The sequence below is a fragment of the Bombina bombina genome, chromosome 7 (genome assembly GCF_027579735.1).
Source record: "Bombina bombina isolate aBomBom1 chromosome 7, aBomBom1.pri, whole genome shotgun sequence".
Classification (NCBI taxonomy): Eukaryota; Metazoa; Chordata; class Amphibia; order Anura; family Bombinatoridae; genus Bombina; species Bombina bombina.
Window position 1 is genome coordinate 622,529,667 of NC_069505.1, and position 16,475 is coordinate 622,546,141.

General features: G+C 41.3%; 1 protein-coding gene across 1 annotated transcript in view; it reads left to right on the plus strand.

Moving 5' to 3' along the window:
- Positions 1–15,119, plus strand: part of LOC128636749 (indolethylamine N-methyltransferase-like) — an 87,082-nt gene extending 71,963 nt beyond the window's left edge. The window contains exon 3 of the mRNA XM_053689731.1: positions 14,618–15,119. Coding sequence (XP_053545706.1) covers positions 14,618–15,038 — 421 coding nt within the window. The 3' untranslated portion in view covers positions 15,039–15,119. The remainder of the gene's footprint in view (positions 1–14,617) is intronic.
- Positions 15,120–16,475: the final 1,356 nt, after the last annotated feature.

Here is a 16,475-nt window from a genome sequence, read left to right on the forward strand (position 1 = left end):
GAATTCAATCATTTTTTCAGTGACGGTTTGATAAATAGGCCCCATAGAGGGTGGGATGTAAAAACACATTTTTTTAATGCACTTAAAATTTAATAAGCAGGCAAAAATAAATCAAGCTGAGACAATTGCCGGAAGGACCTACTAAAGGCTGCCTCAGAAGAAGCAAAAACATAAAAATGGTAGAATTTAGTAAACGTATGCAAAGAAGTCAAAGTAGCTGCCTTGACAGCTTGATGTAGTCAACTGAAGCCTCATTCTTGAAAGCCCAAGAAATCTGTTTCGCTGGAGGCTGACCTACCTCCAAGTAAGCCTTATGAATCAAAAGTTTCAACCAAAAGGCCAAACAGCAGAAACTTTCTGTCCTTTTCTAGAATGAGAAAAGTTAACAAACAAACTAGAAGTTTGTCTAAAATCCTTAGTAGCATCAACATAATACTTCAATGGTCTTACAACATAGTCCTTACAATTTAGTCCTTAAGACAGCCTTATCCTGATAAAAGATAAGAAAAGGAAGGTCTCAAGAAAGAGCAGACACATCATAAACTATTCTAGCAGAAGACATTGCCAAGAAAGAAGCTTAATATCCACTTTATGCATAGACTCAAAAGGAGTAGCATGCAAAACCTTTAACACCAAGTTAAGACTGCAGGGACGAGAAATTGGCTTGATCACAGGTTTAATGCATGCCAAAGCCTAAACAAAACCATGAATGTCAGAAATATTAGAAATATTCCTATGAAACAAAACTGAAAGAGCAGAAATCTGCCCATTCAGAGAACTGGCAGATAGACCATTTTCCTGCAAGAACTGCAAAATTCTAGGAATTAAAAAAGAATGCCGGGAAAAACCATGATATATACACTAAACAATAAAAACCTTCCAGACCTTATGATAAATCTTCCTAGTCACTGGCTTACAAGCCTTAATTGAAATTTTTAGGTCCAGATGGAAAATGGACCTTGAGACAGAAGATCTGGACGAGGCGTAAGAGGCTAAGGAGGACAATTGGACATTTGAACCAGATATGCATACGAAATCCTGTGAGGCCAAGCTGGGGCAATCAGGATTACTGGTGATTTCTCTAACCTTAGAAATCACCCTGGGAAGAAGAACCAGAGGGGGGAACAGATAAGCAAGGTGAAATCACCAATGAGCTACTAGAGCATCTACCAACTCTTCCTGAGGGTCCCTGGACCTTGCAAAGTACCTGGGAAGTTTGTTGTTCAAACAAGAAACCTTCAGATCTATCTCTGGAAAACCCCAAAGATCCACAATCTGACTGAAAACATCCAGATGGAGAGTCCACTGTCCTGGATTCAGAGACTGATGGCTGAGAAAATCAGCTTTCCAATTGTTCACTACTGGAATATGGACTTTAGAGACTAGACAGTAATTGACTTCTGCCCATGAGAGTATTCAAGACACTTCCCTCATCGCTAGGAAACTATGGGTTCCCCCCTAATGATTGATTGAAGCCAATCCTTTGTCTGGTTGAAAGTGGAGATGAGACTCCCTATAAATAGATGCCAAGTTTGAAGAGCCCTGAAAATAGCAGAAAATAGCAAACATTTATTGGCAAACCCCTTGTGCTCTCAAAGACCCCCAAACCTGGTAGACTTGCATCTGTAGTGATCACAGTCCAGGTAGGATGAGCAAAAAGAAGCCCCTGAATAATGAACTGATGATCCACCAAGTCAAAGACTGTCTTGTACTGTGATACAGAAACATCTTTTGAAATAACTGAGTGCGATCCCTGCACCACTGACAGAGCATATAAAGCTGAAAAGGTCTCATGTGAAATTGAGCAAATAGAATTGCATCTGAAGCTGCAATCATGACACCCAGTACTTACCAACACTTATCTGCTAGTAAAGTAGACAGCCAAACCAGTACTGAAACAAATCAGCAGAGGTTATGGAACAGGAGAATATTGTAGATTCATAAGACTAAGCCAAATTTTCCATAAGGTGGAAAAGAGAGTCACAAACCATACCCCACATACATCCCTCTGACATACACTGCACTCTGAGGGATAAATGTGCCTCAGTAGACCGAAGGCCCCTCTCTCTAAAGAATCAAATGCACATATTCATTCTTTTACCACCTCCAGTGGAGGCAAAGACAAGACAGAGGTATCTGTGAGGTGGGAGGGGGTTTGTGGAGCTCTTGGGGTTGGGAATCTTTGTCTCCTCCTGGTTGTAAAGAAGAGCAATTCCCATGAGTAATGGATTGTGGACTCTCACCACCTGTATGGAATAAAAGTCCTACATTACCTGTACTCTAATTCATGTAAAAACAGATGGTATATAGCATTATATGGGATGCATCTTGTTTGGCATATATTAAATAAATGTGCTCTGGCGCACCCACAGGATGAAGTGCTGTACCATATATCAGTGCTATAATAAGGCAGCCAATCCTGTTTCCATTATGACCTGCCATGGGTGCCTTTTCTGGTAATCCACAGTGTTATGGTATAACCCTGTTATCGAGGGTTAATACCAGATGAAAGATGCCCTGAATACGGGATCAGCAACACACAAATCCAGTTAATTTCCCCACAAACACAAGACCAAGCTCCGTCTTGAGGGTAAAACAGAATCTACTTTATTGAGGGCTATATGCCCGGTATTTATGCAGGTCTCACACCTGGTTGACACTCTCCTTCAACTCTCAGAGCTCTGTGTTTTCTTTCAAATCAGGTCCTTTTGCTCATATACTTGTTTATAGTCCTTTTCCTGCTTACTTCTGGTTTAAAAACAACTCCAACTGTCTTAGACAAAACAGTTACTCAAAACTGAAGTTAACCCCTCCAACAACAGTTACTCAAAACTGAAGTTAACCCCTCCAGTACTGTTGGATTTGCACCCTGTACCTATAATGGGCACAGGGTGACTTAACATAATGCCCAAATACATAATCAGTAGGGAGGTTGACAGAGGGGTCTGTCACATGGCCCCCTCCTGGTGGGACACTCCGGCAGACCCGGCTTGACCCTTTGGTGGGTCAACTTGGGGATGACCAGACTAGGAGGTGGTAGGAATGTCAGTTTGCCGGGACAATCCATCTGCATTCCCGTTATGAGAGAGAATTCCTGTCCGTATAAATAAGGGTTCAACTTCTTCAGTGCCCAGACCAGGGCTAAACATTCCTTCAAGTTTTTGTTTTCAGAGACGCTTCTTTCCAGTTGGAGACAAATCTCATCGGCTTCTTTACGCATTTTTTGTACCTGCTCTTTATAGGTAGCCACAAGTCCTTCATACTGACGTAGGGTGCCCTTGAGTTGCTGCACCTCACTATGAGCCAGCGTCAGCTTCTCCTCCAGTGTCGCTAAGTTTGTCTTTAATGTTTCATGTTCCACTCTGAAGCTGGTGTTTTCTGCGGTCTGTCGGTGCAGCTTGTGTAGCAGAGATTCCCGTTCTAAACAAACTTTTTCCTCTGCACTCCTCTTTTCTCCTGCTAGCACCGTTACATGATTGTTTAACGTGACCATTTCATCCTCTACTTGACTCTTCTCCTTCATCAGTGCATTGTAACGGGACTTCCACGTATCAATAGTGGACAGAGATTCACTGAGCTCAGCATCCTGGGGCTCAGCAGCAGGTGGGTCAGTCTCTGCGGCATGGATCTGGGCACGGGTAGTCACAGGGTTAACATCGGCAGGACCCATGGGAGCGTTGGCAGAAACAAGGGGGGCCAAGTAATTTCCAAGGAGAACATCACCTGGTAAGTCCTTCATGACCCCCACATTCACATGTCTAGAGCCCACTCCCCAATCCAAATGTACCCGGGCAACAGGTAGGTAGAACACAGCGCCCCCTGCTACCCTCACAGCCACAGTGTCTACAGTGTGCTGGTTCTCAGACACCAAGTTCTTTTGGAGCAAGGTCATGGTAGCACCCGTATCCCGTAGACCACTGATCTCCTTCCCATTCACTCTAACCAGTTGCTGGTGCTGTTGCCGGTTATCCCGGTGGGCAGCTTGCACGGGGTTTGCTTCATGTAGGATGCCCCAGCATTCTTCCTCCTCTACGCAGTGGGCAGCAGGCTGAGGGTTACGTGGGTTTCTGCCAGCGGGTCTTCTCCAGGACTGTGCTTGGTTCGCTGTGTTTAGGGGACACTCTGGTCTTTTCTGCCCTAGTTGCTTACATCCAAAGCACCGAATAGGCTGTGAGTAATCCCATGAGTTGAACCGGGCTGTCTGAGGATAGTTCATGGCTGAAGGCAGTGTGGTAGAGCGGTGCGCCGGGGCCCGGGGTTGGTAACTGGTAGCTGCTGGGGTGACTGTGGGTCTGTACTCCACTCTGGCAGGGATCTTAGTGGTAGAAGTGTCCAGTTTGCGGGCATCCGTATACTCATCTGCCAGGCAAGCAGCTTCATGCAGGGTGGAGGGTTTACGGTCCCAAACCCACTCTCTAACTCCTGCAGATAACTTGTCAAAGCAATGTTCCAACAGGAATAGCTGCAGCACCCCTTCCCCAGATACTACTTGGCACCCCGCTATCCAGTGAGCTGCTGTGCGGTGCACCTTATATGCCCACTCGACGTAGGAATCTCCAGATAATTTAACAGTGTCTCTGAACCGTCTCCAGTATGCCTCCGGTGTAATCGCATACCTGGAGAGCAGAGCCTCTTTTACAGCATTATAGTCCCTGACTTCCTCATCTGGAATGGCCCGAAAAGCCTCGCTGGCCCGGCCGGATAATTTTCCGGATAATATCGTGACCCAGTCCTCTGCGGGTACCTTGTGTAGTGCTCATTGTCTCTCAAAATCCGCAAGGTACCTATCAATCTCTCTTTCTGTTTCAATGAAGTTTTTAAAAGCTGCAAAATGTACTTTTCTCTTTTCCACTGGGGTTGCTGTGACTTGGGCTGCTGCAGCGCCGCTTTGGCAAAGTAGGTTTGCCTCCACGGCTGCTATGACCCGATCGATAATTTCGGCAGACGGGTTGGGGCCATAATGCGCCAGTCTTATTTTAACTGCCCGGTCAAAGCTTGCTTCTTCGGGGGTTACCTGAGGTTACTGGGCTGTCGGCCCCGTTGTTCTAGCAGGTCTTTAAGGGTGGTTCTTTTCAGCCTTTCATACGGTATTCCATTAGGTCCTGTTGTGTAGTTGCTCTTCCAGGTGATGAGGACCATCCCGTCGCTTGCCACCAATTGTTATGGTATAACCCTGTTATCGAGGGTTAATACCAGATGAAAGATGCCCTGAATACGGGATCAGCAACACACAAATCCAGTTAATTTCCCCACAAACAAGAGACCAAGCTCCGTCTTGAGGGTAAAACAGAATCCACTTTATTGAGGGCTATATGCCCGGTATTTATACAGGTCTCCCACCTGGTTGACACTCTCCTTCAACTCTCAGATCTCTGTGTTTTCTTTAAAATCAGGTCCTTTTGCTCAGATGCTTGTTTATAGTCCTTCTTCTGCTTACTTCTGGTTTAAAAACAACTCCAACTGTCTTAGACAAAACAGTTACTCAAAACTGAAGTTAACCCCTCCAACAACAGTTACTCAAAACTGAAGTTAACCCCTCCAGTACTGTTGGATTTGCACCCTGTACCTATAATGGGCACAGGGTGACTTAACATAATGCCCGAATCCATAATCAGTAGGGAGGTTGACAGAGGGGTCTGTCACACACAGCTTTTCCCTGTTCCATACAATGGTCTGCATGAACTTTATATCTTTGCTCTTGCTAGGGTCATGGCCTTTGTCATATCATTCAGCTACACCGCACCATGTGCCACGTCATTTCTCAGCACTTGGTTTTATACGATTGCTGTGCTTTTTTTCTCAATATTGCTGCTATTAACAGCAATGCAAAAACAGCTTCTCAATATGGTTCCCACTTTTTTGGAAAAAAATACCAGCCACGCTCATTAGCATAAATTTGCAAAAGTAATGATACAGCATAAATCAAGAATGAAAGCTGCTAGGACTGATTTTAAATGATCTTTTGTTTATAATTAGATTACAGAACATGCAGAAGAAGATTTAAACATTACAGCATCTTTATTTCTATATTTCATCTTTATTTTCAACTTTGATCTGAACCTTAAAAATACTATCTGGGTGGTAACCCTACTCCCCAACTGAAAAACCATGAGTCCGTCATGAAGCGCGTGAGACATTGTGCAGGGTTAAATATGTATGTACTCCTGTTTTGTTTTTAAATGTTTTAAGTAAAGGTGAATTGTTATCCTAAATACTTTGGGGCATATGTATCAAGCTCCGATTGGAGCTTGATGTCCCGTGTTTCTGGCAAGCCTGCAGGCTCGCCAGAAACAGCAGTTATGAAGCAGCGGTCACAAAGACCGCTGCTCCATAACCTGTCCGCCTGCTCTGAGCAGGTGGACAGACAATGCCGGAAATCAACCCGATCGAGTACGATCGGGTTGATTGACACCCCCCTGCTGGCGGCCGATTGGCCGCGAGTCTGCAGGGGGCGGCGCTGCACCAGCAGCTCTTGTGAGCTGCTGGTGCAATGCTGAATACGGCGAGCGTATTGCTCGCCGTATTCAGCGAGGTCTGGTGGACCTGATCCACAGTGTCGGATCAGGTCCGCCAGACCTTGATAACTAGAGGCCTTTGAATGTGCTGTTAATATGCAGTTAATCTTATTTGGACTGACTTCCTATATGTAGAGTCAGTCCAAAAGGTTCAGTTCAAGGGAAATGTTGGATTCTATTATCTCTACTGAGACTATAGTTAAGGGAGCTGTTTCTTCTTTAAGGACATTAATTCCTTTGGTTTATTCTTAATTTCTAATCTTTTTTGTCCTTTTTCATCTGAACAGGGAATTGGAATCCAATAAAAAAAAATTTCCTTTGTCTTGGTCTAGAAGTATAGTTCTATCTGGATTGTCTAAATAGTCCTTATAAATCTATTTCCTCATTCAAGTTTACATGAAGATATGGGGGCAGATTGATCATGGCCAAAATGGGGCCATATACCCCTGTTTCTGCGTGAGCCTTCAGGCTCGCCGGAAACAGGAGTTAAGAAGCAGCGGTCTTAATACCGCTGCTCCTTAACTCGTATGCCACCTCTGATGCGGCGGACATCAATCTGCCCAATCTCATACGATTGGGTTGATTGACAGCCCCTGCTAGCGGCCGATTAGCCGCGAATCTGCAGGGGACGGCATTGCACAAGCAGTTTACCAGAACTGCTTGTGCAATGATAAATGCCGACAGCATATGCTGTCGGCATTTATCGATGTCTGGCGGACATGATTCGCCACAGCCTGTGAATAGGAAGGTTTATCATGAGGTCTGGAATGCTTTTTAATCTTGGTATATGGATCATGTTTTTTCATGGGATTCTTTTAGAATTGATAGGTTTTTGCATTTTTTGCAGGATTGTTTTGATGTGGGTTTATTTGCCAGTTCTTTGAAGGGTCAAAAAAAATTCTGTCATTCATGGCTTTATTTAAGCTTTGGCTAGAATTAAACCTGTTTTTAAGCCAATTTCTCCTCCCTGGAGTTTTATTTGGTATTGGACGTTTTGCAGTCTCCTCCTTTTAAACTTTTGCATAAGGTGGACATTAAGTTTTTTTCTGGAGGTTTTTGGCTATGTCTGCTGCTAGAAGAGTTTTAGTTGTTTGCTCCATCATATGGTCCTCCTTATCATATTTTTCTTCAGGATAAGGCAGTTTTTAGGACTAAATTTGTCTTTTTTCCTTAGGTTGTGTCTTTGGAAAATTTTAGACAGGAAATTGTTGTCCCTTCTTTATGTCCTAGTTTTCTTTAGAGAGGCTTCTTCATAACTTGGATGTTGTAAGAGCCTTGAAGTATTATGTAGACACTTCTAGGATTTTTTACAAACTTCTAGTTTGTTTGTTCCAAGGAAGGGGCAGAAAACTTCTGTTCTTTCTTTGGCTCCTTGGTTGAAACTTTTTAGTTCATAAAGCTTTCTTAGAGAAGGGACAGCCTTCATCTAAACAAATTCTGCAAATTCTATTCGTTCAGTGGCCATTTTTTTGAATTTTTAGAATGAGGCTTTTGTTGATCAAATTTGCAAGGTGTTGTTTTATTTTATTTTTCTAAACTACCCTGTTTATTCTTTTTTGGATTGTAACTTTATTTTTACTGGGGGAACAATGTTCTTTTTATCTTGCCTTATTTTTCATTACTCGTGGACTACACAGCTTGTGTCATATTTCTCAGGAGTAACGGATCATGGACTCTCACCACCTGTATTAAAGAAAACATAATTAATGCTTACCTGATACATTCATTTCTTTCATGGCGGTGAGAGTCCACGAGACCTCACCCTGTTTTTTTGTGTTAAATTATTTTGCACACATCTTTTTTTTCCTGCTCCTGTATTTTGCTCTTTTTTCCTACCTTTTTTGCTTCGCTTTACATCAAACTAATTTACCAATGAGGAGGGAAAGGTTTTATAGAGCTCTTGGGGTTTGGGAATCTCTCCCTCCTCCTAGTTGTAGGAAATACTAATTCCCAGGAGTAATGGATTGTGGACTCTCACCATCATGAAATAAATTAATTTATCAGGTAAGTGTAAATTATGGGAGGGGGTTTACCTGCGTGTGTGTCTCCGTTTTGTCCTCCCTCTTCCTCTCCCCCGTCTCTCTCTCCCCCCTTTCTGTCCCATCCTCTCTCCCCTCTATCCCCCTCTCTCTCTTCTTTCTCCCTTTCTCTCTCCCTATCTCTCTCCCTCTCTCTCCCCCTCTCTCTTTCTCTCTCCCTTTCTCTCTCCCTTTCTCTCTCCCTCTCTCTCTCTCTCTCTCTCTCTCTCTCTCCCCCTCTCTCTTTCTCTCTCTCTCTCTCCCTTTCTCTCTCCATTTCTCTTTCTCTCTCCCTCTCTCTCTCCCTCTCTCTCTCCCTCTCCCTCCCTCTCTCTCCCCCTCTCTCTTTCTTTGGTTTAAGAAAACTACGAGAAACTTTTGTTGTTATTTGTTGCTTAGCAATGAGAACCCTGACACCTGTATTCATGTGATAGTTTGTAAACTATGATGCTGTGTTTGCACTATATAAGTAAAAGATTTACAGGTCTGTTCACTTAAATGGGAATTAGCCAGGTAATTGGTTGTTTTTTCGATAAAATCTGTTTGTATCATTGAAACCTCTTTTATTGTGTTTTTGTTGTGAGACAAAATCAGTTAATTAGCTCAGACAGTTGAATGAAGTATTTCTCTAATAAAAAACCCCATTCAGGTTTAATTGCAGTGCTGGCCTTCTGAGATAAATAAGTTGCTTTTGTGTTGCAGTTTGGGCACTTGGGCTCTAAAAGTTTTGCAATCACTGCCATAGACTATACTTAGGCCCCGATTTAAGAAAGGTCTTGCGGACCTGATCCAACAGTGCGGATCAGGTCCGCAAGGCCTCGCTGAATGCAGAGAGCAATACGAATACGCTCTCCGTATTCAGCATTGCACCATAAGCTCACAAGAGCTGCTGGTGCGACGCCGCCCCCTGCAGACTCGCGGCCAATCGGCTGCCAGCAGGGGGGTGTCAATCAACCCGATCGTACTTGATCGGGTTGATTTCTGGCGATTCCTGTCCGCCTGCTCAGAGCTTCATAACTGCTGTTTCTGGCGAGTCTGAAGACTCGCCAGAAACATGGGCCCACAAGCTCCCAACGGTGCTTGTTAAATGGGCCCCAGAGTGTGCTCATGTTGCCTGTATACAACCGTGCATTAAAGGGACACTGAACCCAATTTTTTTTTTTTTCATGATTGAGATATTGAGGCCTAGTTATCAACGTGTCAACTTTCCTGCCTTCGCCAGCCCAAGCTCGCCTACCATCGCCGCCGCGGACCTGCAAAATTTCGCCTAAGTTATCAATAAATTTGTCAAAAAGCCGCGCACCAAGTACGGGGCGATGAGCAGCGGATTGTGAGAGTTATCACTCATCCGATCTCGCTGCTCTTCGGCTTTTTGACAACTTTATTGCTAGCCTGTCACTAAGCACCCACACTAACTACACTGTTCTACCCCCTATACTGGCGCCCCCGGAGCCCCCCGCAACTAAATAAAGTTATTAACCCCTAAACCGCTGCTCCTAGACCCCGGCGCAACTCTTAGAACTGTATTAACCCCTAAACCGCCGCTCCCGGACACCGCCGCCACCTACATTATACCTAGTAACCCCTATCCTGCCCCCCTTATACCGCCGCCCTCTATAATAAAGTTATTAACCCCTATCCTGCCGATCCCGGACCTCGCCGCAACTAAATAAATAGTTTAACCCCTAAACCGCCGCTCCCGGACCCCGCCGCAACCTATATTAAACTTATTAACCCCTAATCTGCCTCCCTTACACCGTCGCCACCTATAATAAATTTATTAACCCCTATCCTGCCCCCCCTACACCGCCGCCACTGTAATAAAATTATTAACCCCTAAACCTATGTCTAACACTAACCCTAACACCCCCCTAACTTAAATATTAATTAAATAAATCTAAATAATATTTCTATTATTAACTAAATTAATCCTATTTAAAACTAAATACTTACCTTTAAAATAAACCCTAATATAGCTACAATATAAATAATAATTATATTGTAGCTATCTTAGGATTTCTTTTTATTTTACAGGCAACTTTCAATTTATTTTAACTAGATACAATAGCTATTAAATAGTTAACTATTTAATAGCTACCTAGTTAAAATAAAGTGAAATTTACCTGTAAAATAAAAACTAACCTAAGTTACAATTACACCTAACACTACACTATCATTAAATAAATTATTCCTATTTAAAACTAAATACTTACCTTTAAAATAAACCCTAAGATAGCTACAATATAAATAATAATTATATTGTAGCTATCTTAGGATTTATTTTTATTTTACAGGCAACTTTCAATTTATTTTAACTAGGTACAATAGCTATTAAATAGTTATTAACTATTTAATAGCTACCTAGTTAAAATAAAGTGAAATTTACCTGTAAAATAAAAACTAACCTAAGTTACAATTACACCTAACACTACACTATCATTAAATAAATTATTTCTATTTAAAACTAAATACTTACCTGTAAAATAAACCCTAAGATAGCTACAATGTAATTAATAATTACATGGTAGCTATTTTAAGATTTATGTTTATTTTACAGGTAACTTTGTATTTATTTTAGCTAGTTAGAATAGTTATTAAATAGTTATTAACTATTTAATAACTACCTAGCTAAAAGAAATACAAAATTATCTGTAAAATAAATCCTAACCTAAGTTACAATTAAACCTAACACTACACTATCATTAAATTAATTAAATAAATTACCTACAAATAACTACAATTAAATACAATTACGTAAACTAACTAAAGTACAAAAAATAAAAAAGCTAAGTTACAAAAAATAAAAAAAATAAGTTACAAACATTTCAAAAATATTACAACAATTTTAAGATAATTACACCTAATCTAATCCCCCAAATAAAATAATAAAGCCCCCCAAAATAATAAAATGCCCTACCCTATTCTAAATTAAAAAAGTTCAAAGCTCTTTTACCTTACCAGCCCTTAAAAGGGCCTTTTGCGGGGCATGCCCCAAAGAATTCTGCTCTTTTGCCTGTAAAAGAAAAATACAACCCCCCCAATGTTAAAACCACCACCCACATAATCCTAATCTAACCCAAACCCCCCTTAAATAAACCTAACACTACCCCCTGAAGATCATCCTACCTTGAGTCGTCTTCACTCAGCTGAGCCACCGATGGAACCGAAGAGGAGATCTGGAGCGGCAGAAGTCATCATCCAAGGGGCGCTGAAGAAGTCTTCCATCCGATGAAGTGATCCTCCAAGGGGCGCTGAAGAAGTCTTCCATCCGGTAGGAAAAATCTGATTGGCTGATTGAATCAGCCAATCAGATTGAGCTCGTATTCTATTGGCTGATCGGAACAGCCAATAGAATGCGAGCTCAATCTGATTGGCTGATTGGATCAGCCAATCGGATTGAACTTCAATCTGATTGGCTGATTCAATCAGCCAATCAGATTTTTCCTACCTTAATTCCGATTGGCTGATAGAATCCTATCAGCCAATCGGAATTGAAGGGACGCCATCTTGGATGACGTCCCTTAAAGGAGCCGTCATTCATCGTTAGTCCGTCAGGGAAGAAGGATGTTCCGCGTCGGCGGGATGAAGATGGATCCTGAAGAAAGAAGATTGAAGACCCCGCTTGGAAGATGACATTGCCCGGATGGAAGACTTCTTCAGCGCCCCTTAGAGGATCACTTCATCGGATGGAAGACTTCTTCAGCGCCCCTTGGAGGATCACTTCTGCCGCTCTGGATCTCCTCTTCGGTTCCATCGGTGGCTCGGCTGAGTGAAGACGACTCAAGGTAGGATGATCTTCAGGGGGGTAGTGTTAGGTTTATTTAAGGGGGGTTTGGGTTAGATTAGGGGTATGTGGGTGGTGGGTTTTAATGTTGGGGGGGTTGTATTTTTCTTTTTCAGGCAAAAGAGCTGTTTTCTTTGGGGCATGCCCCGCAAAAGGCCCTTTTAAGGGCTGGTAAGATAAAAGAGCTTTGAACTTTTTAAATTTAGAATAGGGTAGGGCATTTTATTATTTTGGGGGGCTTTGTTATTTTATTAGGGGGCTTAGATTAGGTGTAATTAGCTTAAAATTGTTGTAATATTTTTGAAATGTTTGTAACTTATTTTTTTTATTTTTTGTAACTTAGCTTTTTTATTTTTTGTACTTTAGTTAGTTTATGTAATTGTATTTAATTGTAGTTATTTGTAGGTAATTTATTTAATTAATTTAATGATAGTGTAGTGTTAGGTTTAATTGTAACATAGGTTAGGATTTATTTTACAGGTAATTTTGTATTTCTTTTAGCTAGGTAGTTATTAAATAGTTAATAACTATTTAATAACTATTCTAACTAGCTAAAATAAATACAAAGTTACCTGTAAAATAAATATAAATCCTAAAATAGCTACAATGTAATTATTAATTACATTGTAGCTATCTTAGGGTTTATTTTACAGATAAGTATTTAGTTTAAATAGGAATAATTTATTAAAGTATAGTGTAGTGTTAGGTGTAATTCTAACTTAGGTTAGGATTTATTTTACAGGTAAATTTCTCTTTATTTTAGCTAGGTAAGCTATTAAATAGTTAATAGCTATTTAATAGCTATTGTACCTAGTTAAAATAAATTGAAAGATGCCTGTAAAATAAAAATAAATCCTAAGATAGCAACAATATAATTATTTTTTATATTGTAGCTATTTTAGGGTTTATTTTACAGGTAAGTATTTAGTTTTAAATAGGATTCATTTAGTTAATAATAGAAATATTATTTATATGTATTTAATTAATATTTAAGTTAGGGGGGTGTTAGGTTTAGTTTTAGACTTAGGTTTAGGGGTTAATAAATTTATTACAGTGGCGGCGGTGTAGGGGGGGGCAGGATAGGGGTTAATAAATTTATTATAGGTGGCGACGGTGTAGGGGGGGCAGGATAGGGGTTACTAGGTATAATGTAGGTGGCGGCGGTGTCCGGGAGCGGCGGTTTAGGGGTTAATACATTTATTAGAGTTGCGGTGGGGTCTAGGAGTGGCAGTTTAGGGGTTAATAACTTTATTTAGTTGCGGGTGGCTCCGGGGGCGCCGGTATAGGGGGTTAACATATTTATTATAGTGGCGGCGGGTCCGGGAGTGGCGGTTTAGGGGTTAATAAGTTTATTATAGTGGCGGGGGGCTCCGGGGGCGCCGGTTTAGGGGGTAAACACTTTATTTAGTTGCGGCGGTGTAGGGGGGGCAGATTAGGGGTGTTTAGACTCGGGGTACATGTTAGGGTGTTAGGTGCAGACAGCTCCCATAGGAATCAATGGGATGTCTGGCAGCGGCGAACATGAACTTTCGCTATGGTCAGACTCCCATTGATTCCTATGGGATCCACAGCCTCCAGGGCGGCGGATTGAAAACCAGGTACGCTGGGCCGAAAAAGTGCCGAGCGTACCTGCTATTTTTTTGATAACTAGCAAAAGTAGTCAGATTGTGCCGCACTTGTGTGCGGAACATCTGGAGTGACGTAAGAATCGATCTGTGTCGGACTGAGTCCGGCGGATCGAAGCTTACGTCACAAAATTCTACTTTTGCCGGTCTCTAGCCTTTGATAACTAAGGCGAATCAGCCTCGCCTCAAATACGCTGCGGAATTCCAGCGTATTTGAGGTTGACAGCTTGATAACTAGGCCTCAGAGCATTCAATTTTAAGCAACTTTCTAATTTACTCCTATGATAAAATGTTTTTCATTCTCTTGGTATCTTTATTTGAAATGCAAGAATTTAAGTTTAGATGCCGGCCCATTTTTGGTGAACAACCTGGGTTGTCCTTGCTGATTGTTGGATAAATTAATCCACCAATAAAAATGTGCTGTTCAGAGTACTGAACCAAAAAAAAAAGCTTAGATGCCTTCTTTTTCAAATAAAAAATAAATAAATTAGAAAGTTGCTTAAAATTGCATGCTCTATCTCAATCACGAAAGATTTTTTTTTGGGTTCAGTGTCCCTTTAAAGACAATATGCAGCACAGCAGGTACATTCTCTGTCTAGCCTATGGGCTGTCTGGATGGCAGCTGGTTGGCTGAATTAACTGAGTTAATGAGCTGTATATATTTATATCTTTTAGTGAGGAGTGGAAGACAAAACAAGAAGGACTTAAAACGACAATTAAACGAATTCTGAAATGTGATTTCACCAAAGAAAACCTAACTGACCCAGTAACCCTTCCAAAAGTTGACTGTATATATCTTGGTTGTTTGCTGGAAGCTATCTGCAAAGACCGAGATGATTATTTCAGGAGCCTGAAGAAGATCTCTATGTGGCTAAAACCAGGTGGTCATCTGATATTATTTGTTTTGTTAAATGGCTCATTTTACACAATAGGGGAACACCGCTTCCACATTCTGAATCTGGATGAAGAGTTTATAAGAAAAGCTCTCGGGGACATAGGATGCAGGATTGAAACCATGGAGATGGTGGAAAGGAAATCAAACCATGAGGCTTTATATTATGACCACATGACACTTGTAACTGCCGTAATGCAATGAGATGTTTAAATGCACATTAACCTGTATAGCAGTGTGTCCTATCAGTGCTGGGTGAGATAGAAATATATGTGCAACTGTCCTAACATTTTGCTTGTGTGAGCTTTTATTACTCTTATCAGTGACTTTTGGTGGTCAAGATTATTTATAACAGGGTATTTTTCAGTTTATCATAGCAGTTCCAACAAGAAGATCCAATAAGTAGTGATAGTAAAAATAAAAAATTGTAAAAAAAATGTAGGATCTTGGAAATGTATTGGATCTAAAATTTCACATCACAAAGAGTAAAATGGTGCATTTTGGAGGCAATAGCTGAAAAGCTAATCATACACTTTACTGAGAGAAAGGGTACTTGGGTATTATTATTTCAGATGACATGAAGGTTGGTAAACAATGCAGCAGCAGAGCAGGTAAAGCCAGTAGGATTCTGCTTGAATAGGAGTGTGCAACAGAAAGTTAAGAATCGTATGTCACTTTATAGATCACTAGTGAGGTCTCATCTTGTGTATTGTGTACGTTCTAGTGACTGTATCTCCAGACAACCATAAATAAACTGGAAACTGTACAAAGGAGCCTACTAATTCTAAACAAGGAAATATACCATGACCCTAATACTTATAGCTTAGAGGGGAGATGGGAGAAAGAGGATAGAAACCTTCATGTATATTAGGGGATTTAATAAAGCTGGGGCAGAAGCAAAAAAACATAATTTATGCTTACCTGATAAATTTATTTCTCTTGTGGTGTGTTCAGTCCACGGGTCATCCATTACTTATGGGATATATTCTCCTTCCCAACAGGAAGTTGCAAGAGGATCACCCAAGCAGATCTGCTATATAGCTCCTCCCCTCACATGTCATATCCAGTCATTCGACCGAAACAAGACGAGAAAGGAAAAACTATAGGGTGCAGTGGTGACTGGAGTTTTAATTAAAATTTAGAACTGCCTCAAAAAAAGGACAGGGCGGGCCGTGGACTGAACACACCACAAGAGAAATAAATTTATCAGGTAAGCATAAATAATGTTTTCTCTTGTTAAGTGTGTTCAGTCCACGGGTCATCCATTACTTATGGGATACCAATACCAAAGCTAAAGTACACGGATGATGGGAGGGACAAGGCAGGAACATTAAACAGAAGGAACCACTGCCTGAAGAACCTTTCTCCCAAAAACAGCCTCCGAAGAAGCAAAAGTGTCAAATTTGTAAAATTTTGAAAAGGTATGAAGTGAAGACCAAGTTGCAGCCTTGCAAATCTGTTCAACAGAGGCCTCATTTTTAAAGGCCCAGGTGGAAGCCACAGCTCTAGTGGAATGAGCTGTAATTCTTTCAGGAGGCTGCTGTCCAGCAGTCTCATAGGCTAAACGTATTATGCTACGAAGCCAAAAAGAGAGAGAGGTGGCCGAAGCCTTTTGACCTCTCCTCTGACCAGAATAAACGA